We start from the raw sequence: 23,640 nt of genomic DNA, 5'->3' as shown, positions 1-23,640 counted from the left end.
CTTTGCTTTGTTAATTTAACAGGAGGAGCATTTTACACTCCAGAAACAATTGACACAGCTAGACTGCATTACCGAAACTCCTGGGCTCCCATACTACATGCAGTGGCACTTTGGCTGAACAGTACAGGATTTAATGTGTCAGAGTCAACAGAAGAGACTGCTGCAGCAATGCCCAGTTCCCAGAAACGTGCTACATCCATTATGCTGAACCAGACACCTGGGACTCCACCTACCACTAAATCTTTGCCAGAAATAAACAAAGATCGAATGCACTTAATTTTGGGTAAGAGTTACAAGTTTAGCATTCAGTAGCAGCATGTTTTGGTATGGAACACTATGAAAATGAGAAAAGATACTTTGCTTGAAATCTGTGAATTTTAAAATTTGTTACATGTCTGGACAGTAAAGTTTTGAAAATCTCTGTCTCGTCCTCCCTCTTATCTCTCTGCCTTCTGTGTTCTTTGTAGCTTTGACAGAATATTTGTCAGTGTGATTATTGTGATTTATGTAATTGACTAAAATGAGTAGGAACTGTTCTACACTGTAGTATAATGCAGGTGATACAAAATGTTATGCTTCAAAGATGCAAAAGCTGTGAGTTTAATTAAAATACACACCCCTATAAAACACTGCTTAGTAGAGAGTGATATTTAGCAAGTCACGTGGAGTAGCTTTTGCATCAGTTTTTCATCTGTGAGTAGCATTCACTGTTTCCCTTTGTTGTTACCTAACAGCTTTAAGAGGTGGATGTAATCTCTTATTCTGAGGAGTGCTAGAAGTTTGCTGAGATACAGACATTTAAATCTGGAATTAAGTGCCATATGTAGAAGATGAATATTGCATGATTTTTGGAGCTTAATTTAGTTTGTGTTTACACTTAAAGGAGTTCAAGAAAATGAAACTCAATTTACAACTGAAGGATTCATATCTCTGACTTACAGATCTTTAGAACAAAGTATGGATTTCTGTTCAGTAATCTTAAATTTCTTATTTAAGAATAAGAAATTTAAGATTACTGTGCATTATTTATCCTGCCAAATTTTGGGGAAGACATGATGCAGAAGAAGTGAATACAATTCTTTTGCATAGACTCTCTTTAATTGAAAGAAAGAAGAATTGAAAAAAACAGCTGTCTTTCTAAAGTTTTTAAGAACCCGCTATACTTACAAAAGAATTCAAACAAAAACTTGATTTTATGATGGTATGAACATTCTTTTTTAACTATTGCTCTTTTCAGGTGTTAGTATACAGTTTCTGTGTTCCCCAAGACCTGAAGAGCCCGTAGAGCATGTTACATCTTGCTTACAAGCACTGCATACTTTATTGGACTCCCCTTGTGCCAGGATCCATATTGCAGAGGATCAGGTAATGTATGAGCATGTTGTAACAATCAGCTTTTTCCAGGTCTTGGACTTTCATCAATGATGATTACAAGAGCTGTAATTATTTTTTGTGTGAGAAAAGTATTTGTTCATCATAAGCAAGTGACATAACAATTAGGAATTGTTTAGTCCTAGTGAATGTTTTTTTATGTATTTTGTTTCACTGCAGCTCCTTGGTGTTGAACTCTTGAGTGTGCTTCACCGACTCCTCCTGACCTGGGATCCTCCTTCAGTCCAGCTGCTGGTTACAGGAGTTGTCCAGCAGATAGTAAGAGCAGCTCAAGATTATTTGCAGGAAAAAAGGAACACTCTAAGTAAGATTCTGTAAACATGGCTTGTTTTGCAGAGTAAATAAGCAACAGGTTTTCTTGGTGGGAAAGGAACTCAGTTGCATTGGAGTATTGTTACACTGAGGAGGAAAATGCTGTGTATTCTAGAGATAATTTTGATTGTGTTCATAATTACCTGCTGACTTCTTAACTCTTGTAATCTGTATTTTTTCTTCCTCTGATCATTCTCATTTCATGTCATGATTTTCATTATTTTTTCTGGAGTATGAGTGGTGCAAGGTATACCCAGCACACCCCTTATTAATACCTTGTTCAGTTTCCATAATGTTTCTCTACTGACTGCCTCCTTAGCACTTCATTTACCTTTTTTCTGAAGTTTAATGATTTAGCCACCAGTACAGGGTATTGTCATGTGTCCCTGGCACAGCTGACATCCATGAGGTGAGTGAACTGCTCCTGAAACCAGTATGGAAAGTTGCCTGCCCAGGAGATCTTGCCAGGAAATGGAGCAGACTTGCACCTGGGTTCTTACTTCACTTATTGAGGGCACTCAGGGCGTGTCAGCTACCAGGATCTCTGGGAACAGGGTGTGCAACAGGAGCAAGGCAGTTGGCATGGAAAGGCATGCTCATGCTGCCCAGAAGTGCTGCTCAAGACTGTACAGGACTGCTGGAGTCAGCATAATGGTGGCAGTGACATACAACAGCAGTCTGCTGACTGAGGGACAATCACCTCTGCTACATCAGAGGTCTAATGACCAGTTTGAAATTCAGGTGAAAATGCTAATGTGCCTGTGCTCCAGAGGCTTGTCTGTGCAGCCATAGCTGGAAGTGACATTGGTCTCACCTGTGAGACATGAAGGAAATGCTTGTGAAGGTGAGCAGACTCTGTGGTGTCAGGAAAGGTAAATGAAAGAATGAAACGTTCTTCAGAGGTCCTGGAGGAGGTGCAGGAGCTGAAGTCCCATGTTTCTCAGGAGAGACAGCCATAGACTATGCTGGAATATGGCCCTGGAGGATGATGCTTGCATGGAGATGGTGGCTGCAGTACTGTGACTTCCAGCAACAAAAGGCTCGATCTCCAGATACCCAGTTGGAGAACACTGAGGAGATCTGGCAAGAGGAAAGAAGCCAGCTGTCCTACTTGGACAGATCAGAACTGATAACACTGAAAGGAAGTGAAGGGTGATACCAGTCAGGAGCCACAGGCTGCCTAATCAAGAAGGGAAGGTGAATGAAGCCACGTTAAACCAACCCAAAAAAGCATTCCAGTCAGGCTATGGGAGTCTCATGAAAGGCTTTTACCATCCAGCAAGGTGACACTGCTGGAGGCTAACACTCAGAAGTGTATGAAGCACAGACTTCTTCAGTCCAGATGCTGGACAGTCCAAATGGGGGTGGGGCTCAGTGGATTTGCTCCGCACTTATACAGAAGAAATGGTTACAAAGGTTAATGGTAGTTCTGGCTGTACCAGCTGTGTGATAGTGCAGGTCATAATTTCAAGGGAAAGAAAGAAAATGAATAGTGGAGCAAAAGCTTTGGCTTGACTTGGCAGACTTTGGCTTATTCAGGGAGCTTGTAGATGAGATCTTGTTGATGAAATCTTGTGGTAAACTTTCCTGAAGGTCAAAGGAAAGAGGGATTGTTCATCTTTGGTGACAAAATAAAGCTCATTCACAATGATCGTGGCAGGAGGCTGACTTGGCTGAACAGGAACTTTTGACTGAGCTCAAATGTGACATGGAAGTGCTTGGATATTGGAAATGGAGGCAAGCTGCCAAAGAAGACTACTGAAGTCTTCCTGGGCATGGAGGAGTGGAATTGGGAAAGCACAGTTTAGGTGGAGCTGAGATTGATGATGAATGTCCAGTGTGACAAGAACAACTTTTAAAGATAGATTGTCAGCAGAGGAAATTTGGACCTGCTGCTGAATGGATTGGGTGATCTAATGACAAAACACACTAGAGGAAAAACTAAGGCACTGTTGTCTTCTTGCTTACCCCTCCCGTGTCTGTGTCTAATGAGCAAGCCTAGGGAGGGCAGTGCTAGCTACAACAACAGGTGAGCATCCAGTTAGGGACTGCTCACAAAAAAGCCAGCCCTACCCTGGAACTAGATGTGATGCATCTGAGGGAGGGCTGATGACATGCTGAGTTTGTTGCAGTCATCTTTGTAAAGCTGTGGTGCTCAAGAAAGCTTTTCAATGAATGGCAAAAATGAAATGCTGTGAGTAACTTTGAGTAAGACATGAGGTGGGGTTTGAGTGAACTTGCCAGTAAGCCTGCTGTACTTGTTGAAAGGTTTTTGAGTAAATTTCTTTTGAAACCACTTCTTAGTACATGAAGTAGAAGAATGTGATTTGAAATAGCACAGACTTACTGAGGGCAATTAATGCCTCATCACCCTCTGTGATGAAATAAGTGCCTTTGAAAGTGGAGAGGTGAATATTGTTTACTCAGACTTCTGCAAGGCTTTTGACCCAGTACTCTACAATATCATTGTCAAGTTGAGTGATGTGACTGAAAAGTAGGAGAAGAATTTGTTGGACTGCTGTGCTTAAATGGAGTTTAGTGATTCAAGTCTAACTGGAAGCTGGTTGCAACTGGTGTTCTTTAGAGATCAGTATTGGATCTGCTACTGTGAAGCACACAGGACAGATAGGAGAGAATGTACCCTCAGCATATTTGTGGATGATACCAAACTGGGCAGGTGGTGGGTGTGCTGGAGGGTGGTGCTGCCTTTAAGGGGAATTTTGAACTGCAGGTCTGAGAACCTGCTGAAGTTCAGCAAAGACATGCAAAATCCTGCATTTGGGATGGGATGTGCATTGGTATAGGCTGGTGGGCTGACAGATTGGATAGCAGATTTGCCAGAGGAGGAGTTGTATGTGTGGTGTGAAACCTGTGCAATGCTGATGCCTCTGTTATTGGGCTGTGTTAGGAAAGGATGACCAGTGGATTAGGGATATAACCATAACCAAGAAAATGCATCTGGAGCAGTGTCTAGTTGTCTTTGCCCTTCCTCCTCATTCTGAGCAAGACAGCTGTTGGCAAACATGAAGGAAGTTCAATGGAAGTCCACTAAGCTGCTTAGGGAAGTGAAGTGTGTGACCTGTGAGGAGAAGCTGAGAGAGCTGAACTCACTTAGTCTGCAGAAGAGAGGCTTAATGTGGGATATAATAGCAAACCCCCTTCTTAGAGGGGATTTAAAGACAATCCAGAGTCTTCTGAAAGGCATGTGGTGGAAGGACAAGAGGCAATGTACACAAAGTACAGCAGTGGAAATCCAGATGGGATACTAGGAAAAAATTGGTCACTGTGGGAGTGGTGAAGCAGAAGAGTAGGTGCCCAGGGATGTGGTATCTCTATGCTTGGAGATACTCAGCAGTCTGAAAGCTACTTTCTGAGGTACTTCTAGTGACCTCTTCCTTTTAAGAGAGAGGCTCCCTGTTTAATCATGCCTTTACCATTTTTAGAAAAAAATCTCAGATACACTGTTTCCATTTTGCTAGGTAAATTAGTTTCCAAGAGGCAACCTGGGAAATAGTTCATGGATACCTGTTTCAGTTGGATAGGTCTACCAGATTTTCTGTTACCTGAAAGAAGTGAAGTAAACCCCAGAGAATATTCTCTTATTAAGGAAAATTACTATCCTAATCTGGCACAATGTACTGTTGATAGGAAACCCCCCCCCAACTGATAGCTTTTGCCCGTTTTCCATGTAAAAACACGGAGAAAATTTTGCTGGAACTTGAGGAACCAGCACAACTGAAAATGCAGGCTCTGTTCCTTCATATGAATTAATGGAATTGTTTACTGTCAGCCCAGTAAGCTGCTTTTTTCAGATTGATGAATGTGATAACAGTAGCAATCATTTAAATTCATAGGAGCTCTATAGGGGTAGTTCAGGCCAGCTTTGCCTTACTGAATCTCTGTTGCTGTTTAATGGGAGAAGGAAAGACTGCAGCTGGCCAAGCTACCATCAAAAGAGAGACTTTTTGAACTGAATACACTCAGCTAGACATAGACATAGAATCCTACAGTGCTTTTCTGTTCTCTTATTTCATAATCAATTTAGGCTAGAATAAGATTTTGTCAGGGTGGAACATTTAATTAATAGCTATTAAATTAAGAAAAAAAATTGTCCTGGCTGTTTATTTGTCATTGGTTGCTGTTAGTTTTATGATCATTTTTAAGAGAAGCAAGATAATTAGCTGTAGTTTTATTTTGTGCAAGACTACATTCGTTTTCTAGTTCCAGAATGATTTTTATTAAGTATTGTTGCAATCACAGTACTTCTAAGGCATTTTAAACCCTTCTAAGTCATTCTAACTAAAACATTTAGTCTGACATAAGCTATGTTTGTCCTATCTTACTGTAAAGCAACTTTTTCTTCTTGATTCTTAACTTCTTTGTGAAGAGTGTGTCGTGTAGTTTTTGGATTGGCATCTTAACTGTCTCAGACATTTCTTTCCTTTTTCAGATGAAGATGATAATGAAGAAAAAGAAAATCCTCTTGCTTTAGGAGAGGGAGGTGAGAGTGGTGGTCTTGTGCCTGGAAAATCTCTAGTGTTTGCAGCCATGGAGTTGCTGATGTTCATCCTAGTACGACACATGCCCCACCTGAGTTCAAAAGTGTCGGATTCTCCGAGTCACGTTGCTGCCAAATCCCACCTCTCTGAGGAAAGCGCTCGTCTTGTGGCTGCCACCGTTAATATTCTGTCTGACTTGCCTTCCCTGTGTTCTCCAGCAGGTAGGACACTCACAGGATATGTATGAGTGCTAGCACAGTGAGAATATGATGCTAAAATAAAATGTAAATGCATTGCTATGAATGCTTTAATTCATAGCATTAATAATATTTAGGTAATTAACTAAATGAAAATTCAGGCTTTTCCAGTGACTAGCATAAAGGAAATTTGATTTTAAGTTTGCATGTGTGCTGCATATTTGCTGAGGAAATTAGCTCTGTGGACAAAGGCTGTAGGAGTTTCAATAACACACTTAGATTTTAAGCCCCTGTACCAATTTGATTTCATTGTTGGTTCCCCCCCCCCCCCCCTTTTTTTCATGCTTTTGAAACCTTTTGGGCAATTTTTAATCATATTGTTAAAGAACACGGACATTTTGGAGATAATTAAATTCATGAAAAGTTCATGAAAAGCAGCAGCTGTATGAAAAGACAATCCTACAGGGGGAAAAACAGCACAATTCATCTGTGGTACACTTGGCCTTGCAGCCGTTGGCTGTCAGTCATTCCCAGTGTGATTATAAACTAAATGGAGCTTTCTTCTGCCCAGGAAGACTGTCACAAAGGATGTGTGTAAGCTGGGATAATTGCACTGAGTGAAGTTCATGGGTAAAATCACAATTACATGGGAAGCTATGCTCTTTGACTCTTGCTTTTTGGAGAGCAAATTGCTTGACTGTTGTCTCAAGAATCTTTGGGAAGTTTCACCCACTCTTACAGATGAGACATTTTAAAGTTAGTTCCCTAATGAGGTGCTCTGCAAATAACATATTTGGACAAAGTTATGCTCAAAAGACAATATGGCTTGTCTTCAAACAGAAATTTGTGAATTTGTGCCTTGCACTTTTTTAAGGAACAACAGATTTTGAGTTGGAGTCATGTCCTGTTTTTATTTAATGCCCGATGTTTGTTTTTTTTGTTTTTTTTTTTTTTGAGAAGGTGATGGGAAAGAGGGTGGGCAAAAAGAGTAACAGTATTACTTTTACTTCTGTGTTGTCTGGAGTGAGGGTGTTACTCCCAGCATTTGGCAAGTGGCCACTGCAAGTAGCTCAGAAATGACTCTTAGTTTAAAGAGCAGTCCCTTCCTGTCATAATTGTTTTACTTCATGTGTTTATCCTCACAGCATTCCCAGAAGTAGGAAAATGGCAGGATTTGTGTTTCCACAGATGTGGGGAAATGAAGCATAGAAGAGATATGGAACGAGGCTTGACTGACTGAAGTGATCTGTAGATTGATTTTGCATGCCTAAACCCAACAGCACTCTTCTGTCAGTCCTGTAGGGGCTTGAAGTCTGTCGGCATGTGTAATTGAAACTGCTACAGCCTTTGTCCATGATTTGAGACTCCCAAACAGCTTCCTTTCTTTGCTTCTGGTAAGGTGGGGCACACCACCTTACTCAGGAAGTGCAGTAACTTAGTTTGGATACTTGTTTCCAGACCTCTTATTTTTGCTGTTTGTAAGACCCTAGTGATATGTAGATCCTTCTCTAAGGAACTTAGCAACCTGGATGACATACCTTGTATCACATGCCATGTGGGACAAAGCTTTAATAGCTAAATCATCATTCCTGAACTGACAGCAGCATTTCAATTGTTGGCTTGTATGATTTGTGTTATGATACACTTCAGTAGCACTGATGAAGGAATTTGGTAATAAAATGGTGAATGACACATATCACTTGTTACCTGAATTGCACTTTATCTCATCTCCTTTGTCTCCAACCATACACATCCATATTGGGAAAGACAAAGAGCTTATCTACCACACTTTAAAAATTCTATTTTATCTCTTTTTTTTCCCCTTTTTTTTAGGGTGTATGACAATCTTACCCACCATCCTATTTCTTATAACAAAGGTGTTGAAAGAAACAGCAGTAAAGTCAGCAGATAATCAGGTCCCACCTCCAGTCCCTGCTGCTCTTCAAGGGATAAAAACTATTGTTACTCTTCCAACAGTCAGGACTGATGAAACTCAGAAACAATGGACAGGTCTTATCCGCAGCACTCTGGCATCTATCTTGGAAGACTCTCAGCCTGGTAAGTGGTTTCCCAGTGCAGGAGTTAAAATTCAAGAAAAACGGATTTTCTGTAGTGAAAAGTCAAGTATGATATCTGCCTATAAGTTAATGTAAGACCTGAATGAGCAGAACTCTTCAGTTGCTTAACAGATTTTATTGTTGAAAAGCACAACATTGGCTTTAATAAAATAGTGACATCTTAGGAATTCTCACTTCAGATTTGTCTTTGGTCTGTCTTTGACAGTGTTGAGCATAACCTCCAGTTAGAAGTTTTCCCTTTTGCAATGCATCTGGCATCAAGTCATTTAGTCTTAATGACAGTCAGTGTTAAAGTGAATGAGTGGGAAGACAGCCACAGATAATTGTGGAAAGGTTCATACTGGACTAGGATACTCACAACACTGTTAAAAGCTTTCTTTGGTGAGAAAGAAATCCTGGCCAAAACAATCCCTGTTACTCACCAGCACAATGGTTACTGTCTCTTCAGAGAACTGCAGATCACCTCTTATGGTTCACATACATGCTTTGCCTTGCCCTTCAAAAAGTAAAAAAGATGTACAGTCTTAGCTGCCTAGTTAGCAAAAGAGACACAAAGATTTGCCATTTGCATAGTGGTAGTCAGCGAGAAAAACATCCCATTGCATTGCCAAGGAGCCGTTTGTAGAGAGTGAAGAGAGGCTTGAATGGAGTCACTCATGTGAGAGATGGGGAATGAGGAGGTAATTGCAAATGATTCTGAAATGTCCAAAGGGGGAGGATCACTAGGTTTGTGTTAACCAAGCCAAACTTCTAATTTGATTTGTCACATCAGCTCTTGTTTTCCAGCCTTTAGTTACTGTAGAGATTTCACAGGCCCTCTTTCCAGAAACATCACTGGCTGGAGACCTTTTTGCAGGCGTCAGGAATTTTTCTAGGTTCCTTGTAAGAGTGTATGTTTTCCTTTCTAATCTTCTGTGAAGTGCGATCGATCACAGATGCAAAAATCTAAGCAAGGTCCGCTGCATTCAATTTCAAACCTCATCATTCAATAAAATTCAAACAATGTAAATTTAAAATAATTTAAATAATGTAAGAAAATTTGTCACTTAAAATGCTTGGAGTAGTTTTTTGAAGTGAGGTTTTACATTATGGCTAAGCCAGTTAAGTGACTAGCTGATATCTGTAAAGGGCAGTCATGCTGTTTTTCTTTTTTGCTGACTTTATATATGCTGTTTCTTTGTGCCTCTCAGGGGAGAGCAGAACCTATGTGGCCAACCAGACCAGCAGAGCAGTGCTTTTAATATGTATTATAATAGCTATATATACATATTTTTGTTCCTGTTGTGAATTCATTAATGAGATCTGTGCAGACAGAACATATGCAAGGAAAAAAAATGGTGACAAAGGCAAATATAGGCTATTTGAAAGAAAGGAAAGGTTAAAGTAGGACTGTTCCTGTTGGTGACAATTGGCTGTCAGATCAACTGGTCTGTTCTGTGAAACCTCATGTTAAATCGAAGTTGTTGCCATGCTGGATATCTATTTCTCACTCTGCTGTATCAGCTGAAGATAATACTTTTAAAAAGTGAAGTAGACCTTTAATGGGGAAAAGATCTAAAAATATCTTTTTTCCTCTTGTTTACACACTGAAAACAAAAAGCATGACTTGGTCTGGAAAAGTGGGTGATGATGTTTTCCTTGATACTTAAGTTTCAGAAAGATTGACTTCCTTTATTAAAACAACTGTTAGAATAGAGTTGCTCAAATTTTTGTCAGTCACAGTCAACAATGATACTGTAATAAGTAAATGCATATGCAGTTGTGAATAATTTCAAGTACATATATTTCCTCTTCGTGAGTTTTATCTGTGTTCACTGGATTTTACTAAATAAATGCTAAAGCCTTTTTGGAATAAGCTAACAGCATGTTTGCTTTTGTTTTTCAGAGGCCTCGAAACCTATTCTTGATGAAGTAAGCATACTTACAGCTATTGCTCTCTTCCTCTTGTCAGCAAGCACTGAAATAATTGGAGTGCAGTCTTTACAAAATGGATGTATGAACAGATTTAGAAGTGCATTGAATTCTTCTGATCCTTGGGTAAGATCATGTTATAGGAATGTAAATGACATGCAGCCAGCAGAAACTAATCGTGATATATTTAACACATTTCTTGAATGTTTTGTGATGCCTTTACTTCAGGGACAAGTACTGCTGTCAGGATAACTAGAATTTTCAACAATGCATTATTGAAACTCATGAGCAAAATGACCCAAACTTAGTGCTTCTAGATAAAGTGTTCATGGTCTTGTGCCAGCTTCTTGACTTCAGCTTTTTAAAAGGCAAAACCAGTCTCTGATACATGAAGTTCTATCAGATGAAAAGGTCGGTTACCATAGAGGGATGACATTTTAACGTTAGTGTTGATCTTTTATAATACAAACTAAACCATTTTTCCATAAATAAAATTACAACCCACATTTCTGATCAATTTTATATTTGTTTTTGCAAAACCTGTGCTTATTTTGTGTATTCATACAAAACTCAGTTTGGGAGCAAAAATATAATTTTGTGGGCACCATCAGAAGGTCTATATATCATGATTCATTTGTATCATAATTTCACTTCTGCCCTTTGGCTTGAGTTTGTGAAATGCCTTCTGAATTACTCTGTCATTGAGGAGGAAAGTTAAAAAAGTTGTAGACTGACTTAGTTCAAGCAGGCTAATGCACTGTATGGGTAGTTAAGCTTAACTTTTCCAGCCATGTATATATCAGTTTGAGTGGGTATACAAATCTGCAGGTGGGAGCTAAGGAGGAAAATCTGTGATGTTTCCACTAGCAAACACTGCAGGGATTCCTGAGAAGAAAAACATGCAAAAAATGCGGATGTGTTTGGGGTCACAGTGAGGCATTTAAAATCCTGTTTGGACTGATAATTCTCCATAGCAGGGCAGGTGTTCTCCAGCATGAACATAAAATTCAGTTGATTCTGAAGCCTGACTCTGGATAGAAAGCTGCTTAGAATTTTATTGTGCGAATGGAAATGCCAGTTGTATTAAGTGAAACTTTAATGTCGTCCTGTCTCTGAGCTCTGTATAAACACAGGAACAGTAAGAGAGAAGTACGTGGTCGCCCACTACCCTGCTGGAAAGCTGCCCGTCAGCTGGAACTTACCACTATTTTTGTAACACACAGAGCAAGTTTGGAGAGCAGCCAGATGGTGTCCACTCTCTTCTCACCAATGTGCAGAGCAAATACTCTGTAATACTTGTGTGTTCATTCTGGCTTTTTAAATGTAAAATATTCCTTGTTGCAGTCAGGGACGAGACACCTGTTTGTAATAAAAGCATGATCGTGATTGTACTAAGTGCATTGAACTGATTAAGGAGAAGACTCTTCCAAAGAAACTACTGATGCCTTAAAAGAAATACAGGAGTATTTTTGAAACTATTACCACATGAAAAGGTCAAATATCATGTATAGTAATAACCAGAAGTCTGGTGAGCTCAATTCCCTTTTGTTCCAACAAGATAACTCAGTTGAGAGATCCAAGTGTTTCAACGCTGTTGGGCAAGTTTTACATGAGAGTGTGACTCTTATGCTTTGAAGAAGCTCTGATTTTACCTTTCAGGAGTTTTTGTAGACTTCCGTGAATGCACAATGGTCCAAAGTTTTATATTACACAGTTCAAAGGAAAAAAACTTGGATGAAATTCTGCTGTCAGATGCAGTCATAAAACTCTTTTGAAATATGGTTGCATTTAAGAAAATACTTTTACTCCTTATTTCAAAGGTTAATCTAATCATCTTTAACAGCTAATAAGGAATGAAGTTTAAAGAAAGTCAGAAAAAGAAGAGAATTATTTGTAACAATATGGAAAGATAGAGGTAAAATTTGTTGAAAAGGTCAAAGATGATGGTGAGTAAGGCATTAAGGAAAAACGTTCTTCTGTGGAGCTCTGTTACAAAGCATACAAATGCTCTGTTATTATTTCAGACCTTAAATATTGAATTGTATAGAAAACCTGCAGCTGTATTCTATTGAATTAACAGTAATATGAGCTCATAACCCATATTTTATTACCAGTAGTTTTTATAATGTATGACTTTTATTCAATATTTTTATTTATATATCTGTGTTTCCACTAATCCCTGGATCTCCTCACAGATCATTTTGTTCAGTAATACTTCCTCTAGAACATTTCTGTTCAGCGTGTGCTCAATAACTCATCCTGTTTGGACTTGAGTGCAGTTAGAAAACACGTGCCCTGTTTTATCCTCACATTTGTTGTGAGGCTTCACCTTTTCAAAAATGCTGGGTTGTTTGTGGTGGATTTTGGAGGAAGATCTTTGTATGCCCCAAAAAAATGTATTCATAAATTCATCTGAACAAGATCATCAGTGGGTCATTTTCCCAAACCTTGGCTTTAATAATCTTTGCTTTCCACAGAGAGGGAGGAGGATAAAAAATAAAATAGATAATGACAAGGAGGGCATTCTGTGATCAGCCCATATAGTCCTAGGCTACTACCAGCACAAAATGGAGAATAAGAAGCAAGGATGGAAAGGCCTGACAGTTTTGGCTACAGCCTTGGCTTGTATTAGAACAATAAGACCACTTTGTTCTGAGTCATTTTTATGGGCAATGTTGCCTTTCTAGAATTGGAATAGCATATCACGATTTTGAAGATTAAGCTACTGTTAGAGCTGGGAGTTCTGAGACCTAAAGATGCAGTTTCACCACTGTGAACTGGTGTGACTGACTTGTCTGAAATTAACTATGTCTTTATTTTCTCAGGATTTATATTGTTATTGCTACTTAGTACCTGCGTGTTCTTTCTAATTGTCCTTCCTTTTATTGAACACTGGGCTAATACTGCTTTATTAGCTGGGCTGTGTTGCTTCTTTCCTCTTACTTAGTACGTTTCCTTCCCATTTAGTAGTCTTTTTATTTATTTAATCAGAGATAACAGAGTTTATTATATTCACTGAATTAACAAATAACTTTGAGGACAATTGTATTTATCTTGATTTGATTAGGTTCAAGCCAAGTGTTACCAGCTTCTGCTTTCTGTGTTCCAACACACCAATCGTGCCCTGTCCACTCCATATATTCATTCACTGGCCCCTATCATGGTTGAGAAGTTGAAGGCTGTGGAAAGGAGCCGCCCAAACAACAATCTGGAGCTTTTAGCAGTCCAGGAAGGAATTAAAGTCCTTGAAACGTTGGTTGCCCTTGGTGAGGAGCAGAATAGTAAGTATTTAGGTTTTCTAGAGAAATGGGTAATGCTAAAATAGAATATTGAATATTAGAAATGTTGCAGTTAGGAACTCAGTGGCGTAATCACAAATGGACTGTGTGTGCAACATGCTTTTGTAATTCCAGTGATTGAACTTTTGTATAGATGAACTTGCATAGCATATACAGTATGATATGCTGTGACCTTTGCATTTCTGGTGATTGCAGGAAAAAAATTTAAACATGAACTGCAGTAATAAGTGATATTTTATTCTGTTTGGAAATTTGTATTTCATGCTGTTTCAATTTACTTTTTCTCATTGTTAACTTAATTATTTTAGTATACCTTTATCAGATTCCTTCTACCAGCTCAACAAGTTTCGGCTAAAGAGCCCAAGAAATTGAACCATACTGGTCAGAGTATCTGGATTGTAGATGAAGCAAGATTTACTAGATAGAATATATTACTTATAATTTTTCTTTGAGTTAGTTATTCTTCAGCTGAAACCGTGGGCATTCTGAAGACTCACTGTCTTTGACATTTGACTTTAAATGCTGAAAAAATTCCTTGAAAGAATACTACTATTGGTTTTGTGTAGGGTTTTTTGGGTGGGTTTTTTTTTGGTTGGTTTTTGTGGGTTTTTTTCCCCCAATGCACTCCTGTTTGGAGTTTCTCTTTTTTGATAGAATATAAAATTTCTTGAGCCTCATTCTGCTTCTGGAACAGTTGTTTGAAACACAGGTGAAATGAAAATGAGAGAGTAACTGAAACAAATGAGAAAACAGATCATCTGATTTGCTGGCTGGAGACATTTCACCCCATGAGTATGAATTAGTCAGAACCTATAAGGAAAAATTATTAATACTCTGGTAATCTAAAACAATTTTGATAAATGAGTTACCATTAATTTTTAAGTTCTTTGAGCTTAAAATGTACAATTACCAGGTTACACATTTCAAAGTTGTACTTGAATTCTTTCTAGGTACAAAAATTTGCCTTGTTGCTTAAGTTTAGCTGCCTTTTTTGTTCTCAAGGTCAACCCTCTTGATCCCTTTGCCATTTTGGGCTGTGGCCTTACTAGGTCATGCTAGCTGAAGTATAGCTGCCTTGCTAGTTTTTGGATTAGGATCTCCCAGACCAATGCAACATAAATAACAGCAGATAACTGTCCCTGACTTTTTTTGTGAACACTTGCTTTCTGGTATCAGTTCACTTAATGTTTGCTGGGGAGGTGGATACTCAAATTCAATGGAGTAACATTTCTGTCTGCCTGAAAAGTGTTTGAAATCCTTTAATATGATAGGCACTCTACATCTTAAAATCTTTTACCAATGATCTGCAATTGGATGGTGCAAAGCATCTCAAAATAAGCATCAGGATCAACATAATTGTAATGAACAATAATAGAATCTTAAATCCAGTCCTGGTAAGACAGATTGGACTGATCAAAACACAGGAAGCCATCTACATTTCAGTTGTTTTAATGTGATAATTTTTTGATTACAGTTTCTACTGTGAGTTCTGAAAACAATATTGCCCTTCCTTACCTGTGTAGTAGCTGATAATTTTTTTTGTTTCATTCTCTGATATGGTAATTCCATTTTTTATTTCTTTCATTTTTAGGAGTACAGTTGCTTGCCCTTCTCGTTCCCACTCTGATCTCCTATTTACTGAATGAAAATGCCTTTGCTTCTGCATCTACGGCATCCAAGGATCTTCACGAGTTTGCGCTTCAGAACCTAATGCACATTGGTCCACTTTACCCCCATGCTTTCAAGACAGTAATGGGAGCTGCTCCTGAATTGAAAACACGTCTAGAAACTGCAGTCCGAGCAAGTCAGGCCAGCAAAGCAAAAGCAGCTGCTAGGCAACCACCACCCACAGTACATTCCACCCCGACAATTAAACTGAAAACTAGCTTTTTTTGAATTACTTTTATTATTTTTGGACCACTAAGTAGTCAGAAGCATTACATTATCCCTGCATACATGTCTAATTTCGTGTAATTTGTGTGTGAAAGGCTGTCTAATGGAGCTTTGTGTAATTACTTGAAATCCATGCATTACAAGGGAAGTGGTGTTACTTGTATTTGTATAGATTTTTAGGAAATTGTGATCATATTTATGAATTTCTGTTATAAATTATCCACCAAAAATTATTCTGTATCTAAATAGTTTTATTTATTTTTAAAAGCTATCTCAAACCCTCCAGTGGTTTTTGAAATCTGGTGATTGTTATCCCACCATTGTGCCAACACACTAACACAGTGGGGATGGAGAGAAGAGGAGAAACTGTTATGAAGTACTTACCCTGTACCGTGGGGAATTTCTAGTGTAGAAGTACGATTTTTTTCCTTTTATTTAAAAAAAATAATAGGGAAAGGGACTTTGTAGATTGTTTCAGCTTGCATGAAAGAAAACCCAAAACCCCACAACAAAATAATTGAAAAATTTCAGCCTTCCTTAAGGTGAATGATCAAGCATGCTGTCTTAATGGGTTGTCCTTATTTATGTGGTGTATATCTCTTTCAAGTCCATTTCCATGCTTGAAAATGAATAAAGGATGCAAGGAATCTAATCCCCTATCTCTTCGAATATAAATTTTAAAGAATGCACTGGAAACTGAGTTTTTAAAGAGAACTGCCTTCTATCTGCATTTTTGTAGGTGTAGATCTTGGCCCTTGTAAGGTGTTTTGTGTTTGCAGTCTTCCTGTTCTGCCAGGAACTGGTTGAATATGTGGTGAGTCAGTGCTCTGCCCTTTGTCCAGACTCATAGGTATTTAACCTTCCTGCTAGATTTTATTTTCTGATACATCATACCTGTAGTCCTTGATCAAGTTTGCAAGCTGAGGTACTGGAGCACTTTGCACTGTAGTGACTCAGGGGGCAGAACACAGGTGGGAGCCAGGCTCCTCCAGTTTTCCCTTCCCCTGCCAGGCTTTTTTCAAAAGCATGTGGCTTCCCTCCCATCTGAGTGAGTCTGATGTGCAGATTTTGGGGCTTTTAGCTCATGTGCTGTGCTCACCTTGCATGCACAGCCAGGGACTCGCAGTGTCTGTCTGCTGCCAGGCCTCACCCTTCCTATTGGCAGAAGTGTGGAACCATGTATTTTCTTGTGTATATAAGACTGACTTACATGAATTTTTTGACACAGCTGTTGAATTTATGGGCTTTTATAGGGATCTTTCTATACATTTTGCTTTATAGAGAGAAGTAACATAACCAGAGGTCTCTACTAGGCCTGCTGAATTTCATCTCTGATGTTTCTCTGTATACTCTGTAAAAACTGCATATTTCAGATGCTTCAACTTCAAATATAACAAAGGGATAGTAAATATAATTGAATGACTAATATCTGCTTAAAATATTTGTAGATCACTATTTTTGCATAGATACTTCCCTCTAGGCTTTCTATTTTCCTCTAAGACCTTACCTAATATCCCTTTGAGTACCTATGCAAAATGGTCAAGATAATGCTCTTTTGCCCTATGGTAAGTTGGCTGTGTGCAAAATATTTAACATAAAATCAGAAATGCTTTTTTTCACAGTGAATGTTTTAGTACTAAAGTGAGGACACAGCAAGTGGTGCGTACTCTAATCTCAATTTTTTTTTTGTAAAGATAGTAATCAAGTCTTGTTCCATTGTTCTGCAGGAGTAAAGATATATGCAGAAGTGAAAACAATGTGCTGTACATGAGAAGGAAAGTAACTTCACTAATTTTTTCATCTTACTATAGGTAGTGGGAATTAAATTGATTTAAATACATCCCTTTCTAATAAGTCTGTCCAGCATTACAAATCTATTTTGCTTAGAGGTTCTGAACCAGTTTAACATTTGAAAGTATTAAGGACTCTTCCAGTTCAAAATTAACACAAACATTTTGCAAGTAAAAGAGAAAACAAGTTTGTAACCTGTTTTAGATTCCTTCCCCTCCACCAGGTAGTCTAGGAATTAATGACTTCTTGGAAAGATTTTGTCTATAATCATGTTTTGTTTGCCTTAAGTTTTATCTCAGCACTTTTAAGTTTCGGTTAGACTCTAGTTGACAAAATGTCTGAAAATTCGAAAGGGGGGAGGGAAGTGTAGCAATCAAGCATAACTTAGAAGTCAGTAGAACAATAGAAAAAAGTTAGCAGAAGAGAAAATGGCACTAGATAGATGTAGAGGGATAGAGAAGGGAGAGGTTTTTCTTTGTATTTTGTGTGGCTGTCTGCAACATGCACAACTCTCGTTTGTATACATCCTTCCCCAGTTTTAGTCCTTGTTCGCTTCTCTGCTTGCTCCTGATACTAAAGTTATTATCATGTGGTTTTACACAATATTTTGGCATCAAATTCCATTTGATTAAAAAAACTGAAGTAACTTGAAATGGCCGTAGTGCTGATTGTTGTTTGTCACTGTCCTTTTCATCTTTTTCTTTGTCAATAGCCTTTTAAATGTGCTTTTTAATGAAACTGTTTGCTCCGCTTCCCCTTCACATCTTTCATCTCTCTCTCTGCTGTTTCCTTCCCTTCTGCGTGAGCCGTGTTCTACGCAGGTTCCTTTCCGAGGTCCCCCAGGTCACTCTCCCTGTCCCGTGTTGTCGTCCCCGTTCCCCGCTGCTCTCCTGATGCTCGAAGTCAGCTTCCTTAGTGCTGTTTCCCAGAGAGATGGTCCAGCAGCCGCAGCTCCCACTCCTCGGGCAGGGTTACGAGGCAGGCGGCTACAGCAGCCACAGATCCCACTCCGCGGGCAGGGTTACGAGGCAGGCGGCTGCGGTTTCGGAGCAGCCACACCGAAACAGGAACCGCGGCTGGAGAGGGCAGCGGGGCCGCTCCCGGTGCGCCGGGGCCGCGCCCGGTGCGCCCGGCCCACGGCGAGGGGCGCAATTGGCACAAGCGGGGCCACCGCGGCCATCGCCCTCAGGAGCCCCATGGCACCGCCGTGGTGGCACACAGAATCTCTTACACGGTGTTGGCTCTCGGCACAGCCCGATGGAGCGGCGCCTTGTCTGCCCTCAGCAGGGCTCTGCTGCTGGGGCGCACATGGCGTGGGAAGGGAGCCCAGCTTCGTCCCCTGGTGCCGTGGGGAGAGGGCAGTGCTGCCGACATCTTCCGCCCCCAATCCCACAGGCTCCTGTTTTCCCTTTCCTTGCGGACCACGCAGCGTAGCACTTCCTGAAAAATGTAGAGTCGCTCTCCTTCCCAGCATTGCAAAGGATGTTCAAGAAACCCCCGTAGCCTTGGGCAGGGTTTCCAGCTTTTGGCAGTGAGAGGCCGAGCGCTGCTCAGAACGGGGAGGAAGCAGAAAAGCCGGAGCTGCCAGGGCAGGGCCCGATGGGAGCACGTGGGACTGATGCGAGACCCCTGCCCTTCCCGAGTTCCTGGGGTGGGCTGCGGTCAAACCGCGTCAATCCCGCTCGGAGCTAGAGGTGACCATTAACCTGTGCTCCCGCTGCAGGGACTGCCCCTGCCTGGCCCCTCCCGCCAGCGCCCCCGCCCAGCCGACCGGACCGCACGTCCCAGCGCTGAGGCTCAGCCGTCCGAACGCCATCCCTGGGATTACGGACGGCGCGGGAAGAGGGCGGCGATCGAAGAATCCTCCCCGCCACCCAGCGGAACTACAATTCCCAGGATGCCGCGCGGGGCGGCGGGGCGAATCGCTCCCCGGCGCTGTCCCCGCCAGGCCACCGTAGCGGCGGGCGGGGGCGGCTGTCAGGCGGTGACGGCGGGCGGGACGCGCCCAGGTTGTTGCTGCTGCTGCTGCTGCCGGGACGCGGCGGGAGCGGCGGCGGCGAGCCAGGCGGACCCGGCCCGGCCATGGACGAGCAAGCGGGGCCCGGTGTCTTCTTCAGCAACAATAACAATAACAACGCCCTCCTGCTGCCGCCGCCGGCGGGCGGGCCGGGGCTGGAGCCGGGCGAGGCGGCGGCAGCGGCGGCCGCGGCGGCGGCAGCAGGAGGCGGCGGAGGAGGGGGAGTCTCAGCCTCCGGAGCCGCCGCGCCGCTCTCGGCGTCCCGGGCTCAGTACAGCGTGCCGGGCATCCTGCATTTCCTGCAGCACGAGTGGGGCCGCTTCGAGGCGGAGCGCGCCGAGTGGGAGGCGGAGCGGGCGGAGCTGCAGGTAACACCCGCGACCTTCTACTCCCCCACAGCCCCGGCTCCGGCGGCCGCTCCCCCTCCGTGTCCCCCGGCTCTACCCAGCTGGAGGGGAGCGGCCGCCCTGGGCGCTGTCACGGCTTGTCGTCTTCCCCGGGAGGGAGCGGCCGGCCGGGCTATTCCGCTGCCCCCGAGGGTGGCCGCCCCCCGCCGCGGCCGGGCCGGGGGTGGGACGTGGCAGCCGGCCCGGAGGGGAGCGGGCCCTGCCCGGCGGGGAGCGGCCCCTGCGCGCTGTGCCGCTCTCGCCTGCTCCCGGGGTTTTCCGGATGCCCTTCGGGGTCGGCCGCCCCAACTTGTCACCAGTTTCATAACCCCTGTCACAATCTGCCCCCGGCGAGCTGCGCGCCCCCCTTGTGACGCGGCTGCCTCCGGCCCCGGTGCCGCCCCGCCCGCACAGGGCCAGGCCCGCGGGACCGGCTGGATCCCCTTCGGTACTATGGGGCGCGTTATGTAGTGTTTTCGTTTGAAAAGCAGTGGGGTTGATACGCTCATTAATGCATGAAAGGACTGATAGTGATCTTGTGGTTAAAAGAACTTGTGAGCTCCTGGCCTAGAGCCATTGCTGTCAGATACTTCAGTGATGGGCACGTTGCATTAACTCTAATAACAGTCGATAATGCAACCTTCGTTCCTCTTTGGTGTTGTTTACAAGAAAATTCCTGTGTTAAACCTTAACGCTGGCCGTGTTGCTACCAGCCCACTGTTTGGTTTTCATTTGGCCATGTTTGAGACTGAAAAGTGTCTATGGGTTTCTTTTTTAAGTCTCCTTTCTTTGTCTCTTCCTGTCCATCTCTTCTTTCTATGGCTTTCCTTGAAAGTCTTTGTCAAGAGAGTCTTGAGTCTGTGTAGTAATGCAAACCACTTCTCTGTTTTTTTGGTTATTGGGTTGGTTTTTTCATCTTTTAAATTTTACTTTCTACATACATCAAACAACCACTCTGAGAAGAGTGGTAGGTGTGACGTTCTTTAATGAGAGTTCCCTTGTAGGAATTTAAAGGAAGTGGTCATGAGAACAAGAGAGTAATTTTTATTTTAACTTCCCTGATTCAGTGAGAAATTGGTTAGTAACTGAATGATATTTCTATTCACTACATCTAGTAAATACTGTGTAGAAAGTTACTAGCTAGCTATGTATAGGAATAACCTCATGTGTCATATATCCAGTGGAGGTCCATAAATATCTTGACATATATTCATAGCTGATTCAGATATCAAATATTGCTTTGGAGAAAAAAATCTGTTTTGCAGGACCTAGGAAATTTTGCCAGTGTATTAAAAGTAATAACACTTTGCATATTTATCACATCCTTCAGCAGCATGACTTCCCTCCTCCTCCCCCAGGTATCCCTCAAAAGCTTGGTGTTACGGATGAGAGAGGAGGAAAGAAATTGAGCATTTAGACTATTTGCAGAAGTCATGTATTATCAGTGGCAGATAACCCCATCACAAGTTGTTTGCTTGAATGCCTTTGACTCTTGCCAAAACATCTCAATAAAGTTATAATTAGCTGTGGCTGGCATTGCCATGAGCTGTAACAGCATTTATCTGCTGCAGAGTCATGTTCAGGAAGGTGCAAAATTCTTGGCTATCTCTACAGACATCAGGCGTTAACGTCTGCTGTGACCATTTGCAGATGAATGTTCTTGGATTCCTCTGAGAGGTTTGTGGTAAGGGTTCAGCAGCTACGAGGTGGCTTTTAGAAATTGTGCACCTGAAGCATGAGCAGTGTTAATTAAAGGCCTGGTCTGTGCTCCTTCTGAAGCCTTTTGTTGGCCTGTATATTTGGAAATATTTAACAGCATAATGGAAATTTGAGGTCGGACAGTTTCTCTCCAGAGATGAAGATGCAGTGCTTCTCATTGTACTTTTATCCAATGCAAATTCTAGTGCTAGATTATCCATCCACTCTTGGGAGGCTGTGGGGCAAAGGACCTACTTAGTGTGGTGGTCTTAGTATGCCATAATTTTTTCCTGCAATTCATCTAGTTTCTAAGAGGTAGACTTCTTTTATCTCTGGTTCCTTACCTGCCATGGTATTGAAATACTTGGGATACCTTATGCCACAGTATTACTGTGCTTGGCTTCTGCTCTGTGGTTGTTGGTTAGTTCCACTCTACCCTCTCTCCAAAAACACCTTGTAAGTCAGTCCCATTGTGATTTCCTGACTTCCTTTTCTTCCTCTCTGGGCTTCTTTTTATTTTCTCTTTTTCTTATCCTTCTAATTAACTGTGTGGAACTAAGTGAGATGGACAGGTAGAATACCTTCCTGTTGTGTTCTGTGGTGCTTGTTCAAGGGACACACACCCAAGCTCATAACATATGTGAGTTAGCAAGCTGGGCAGTTTAATCTGGTCTTAGTTACTGGTCTAGTACTGCCTTCCCAAGGTTTTCCTCCCTATCGGTGCCTGTATTTTGCTTTCCCTGGCAGATACTCTGTTTATTCTCATTTTCTAATTATTTTTCTTGAACCTTTTGAAATTATTGTTGCCTCTATTATATAATCTTCCTCATTCAAGGCAAAAGAGGACTTCTGTATTTATATCTATGTAAGCATCATTAGTAAGCTGTGTATATCAAATAAGAATGAAAACAGATTAATATGGGGTTCCCCTAGATGCTTATCTGCTGATTACATATTTAACTTTTAATGCTTGCTTTCTCTTTACACTACTTTGACATCTGCAGATTGGAAAATTATCCTAAGAATAGACTTTCGTGATGCCCTGTGAAGTAATTAACTAGGATGAATACTAATGTTATTAATCCTCATTTAAGTATTCACAAACAGTGCTTTATGGCATTATAATCTATTTTCATATCTTTTCAGAAATTAGTGATTTTCCTTTTCTTAGATTCTTCTAGCAGCTGCTTGGGATAGTTGACAAGACAGGATTTCCTGTTCTACAAGTTTTAAACTTCAGGTTTTTTCATTCTGCATTTTTCTGGACTGACACAGAGACAGTTCAGAGTTGTCATTGTATGTTGGACAAGCCCATCCCAAAATAGCAAAGGGTTTGATCAAATGCATGTGCAGGGCACTGAAATCCATATTTTTGCTTGAGGCAAGCAGGGGTTGAACTGCCTCCCACTCTGGTGTCTTGCCCTAACCATGGGTCTTCTGACTGGTTGGGAGTGACTGTCTCTTTCGGATGTTATTTCCCTTTTAATCAGCAATCCGTCACCCCTGGGGGAGCAATGGGGACTCTGCCCCGGGGACTGGGACCCTGCAGAGCTGAGAGCTGCCAATGCACATCCTTGACCCAGCAAGCAACAAGGCTGGATGAGCTTGGAAGGTGTGTGTGTGTGTGGCTTTTCTTTTGGCTACAAATGTTGTCTTTGCAAGCAATGCATATGTTGCTGTGGAAAGTTTTGTCTGTGACAAACATTTTTCTGGCAAAAGTACAGATTTGCAGATACTGGCATTTCTCCGCATTTCACAAATGGTCTAAATTGCAACAAACTGCTATGCTGTAACTGTGTTTATGGACAACCCCCCATCCTGCTAAGGAATTTTCTAACTTTTGTCCTCTTCACTGCTGAAGTTTTCATTTCCTCTAACTAGTAACTTGTTTCTTTGGAGTAGTAGACTCCATACAAGTGGTGCGACCTGATAGCATTACATGAAAATTATTTTTCCTGGGTAAACTTTCCTTTGAAAAGGTTTGCAAGGAAATTAGGGAGAATGGGTGGATACAATGTGCTTGTGTTTCTACAGCTTTGTTAAAAATAGTCCTTGTAAGACAGTGCCAAAAGAACAAGAAAACACCACCCAAATGATAGGGAGAGATAATGAAATGAGATAAAATGTGGTTAAATGATAGCAAACAGCTGTAGTAGAAGGAATGTAA

At 41.6% G+C, this 23,640-nt stretch overlaps 2 protein-coding genes across 5 annotated transcripts in view; both read left to right on the top strand.

The window, feature by feature from the left end:
• HEATR5B (HEAT repeat containing 5B) overlaps window positions 1-16,233 on the top strand; it is a 55,460-nt gene extending 39,227 nt beyond the window's left edge. For all 4 annotated transcript variants that reach the window (XM_071429557.1, XM_071429548.1, XM_071429567.1 and 1 more), the window contains 8 exons: window positions 23-283; window positions 1,238-1,365; window positions 1,552-1,696; window positions 6,155-6,424; window positions 8,234-8,458; window positions 10,364-10,515; window positions 13,457-13,670; window positions 15,280-16,233. In XM_071429557.1, the coding sequence (XP_071285658.1) occupies window positions 23-283; window positions 1,238-1,365; window positions 1,552-1,696; window positions 6,155-6,424; window positions 8,234-8,458; window positions 10,364-10,515; window positions 13,457-13,670; window positions 15,280-15,584 (1,700 nt within the window). In that variant the 3' untranslated portion in view covers window positions 15,585-16,233. The remainder of the gene's footprint in view (window positions 1-22; window positions 284-1,237; window positions 1,366-1,551; window positions 1,697-6,154; window positions 6,425-8,233; window positions 8,459-10,363; window positions 10,516-13,456; window positions 13,671-15,279) is intronic.
• A 3,021-nt stretch (window positions 16,234-19,254) lies between these two features.
• STRN (striatin) overlaps window positions 19,255-23,640 on the top strand; it is a 69,336-nt gene continuing 64,950 nt past the window's right edge. Inside the window, 2 exon segments of the mRNA XM_071429589.1 lie at window positions 19,255-19,420; window positions 19,423-19,757. Of these exon segments, the coding sequence (XP_071285690.1) occupies window positions 19,270-19,420; window positions 19,423-19,757 (486 nt within the window). The 5' untranslated portion in view covers window positions 19,255-19,269.

The sequence above is a fragment of the Agelaius tricolor genome, unplaced genomic scaffold, assembly GCF_023055355.1.
Source record: "Agelaius tricolor isolate 1412-34295 unplaced genomic scaffold, bAgeTri1.0.p SCAF_1, whole genome shotgun sequence".
In the NCBI taxonomy this organism is placed as follows: domain Eukaryota; kingdom Metazoa; phylum Chordata; class Aves; order Passeriformes; family Icteridae; genus Agelaius; species Agelaius tricolor.
The sequence above is the reverse complement of the archived record's forward strand: the minus strand, read 5'-3'. Positions and strand labels throughout refer to the sequence as shown.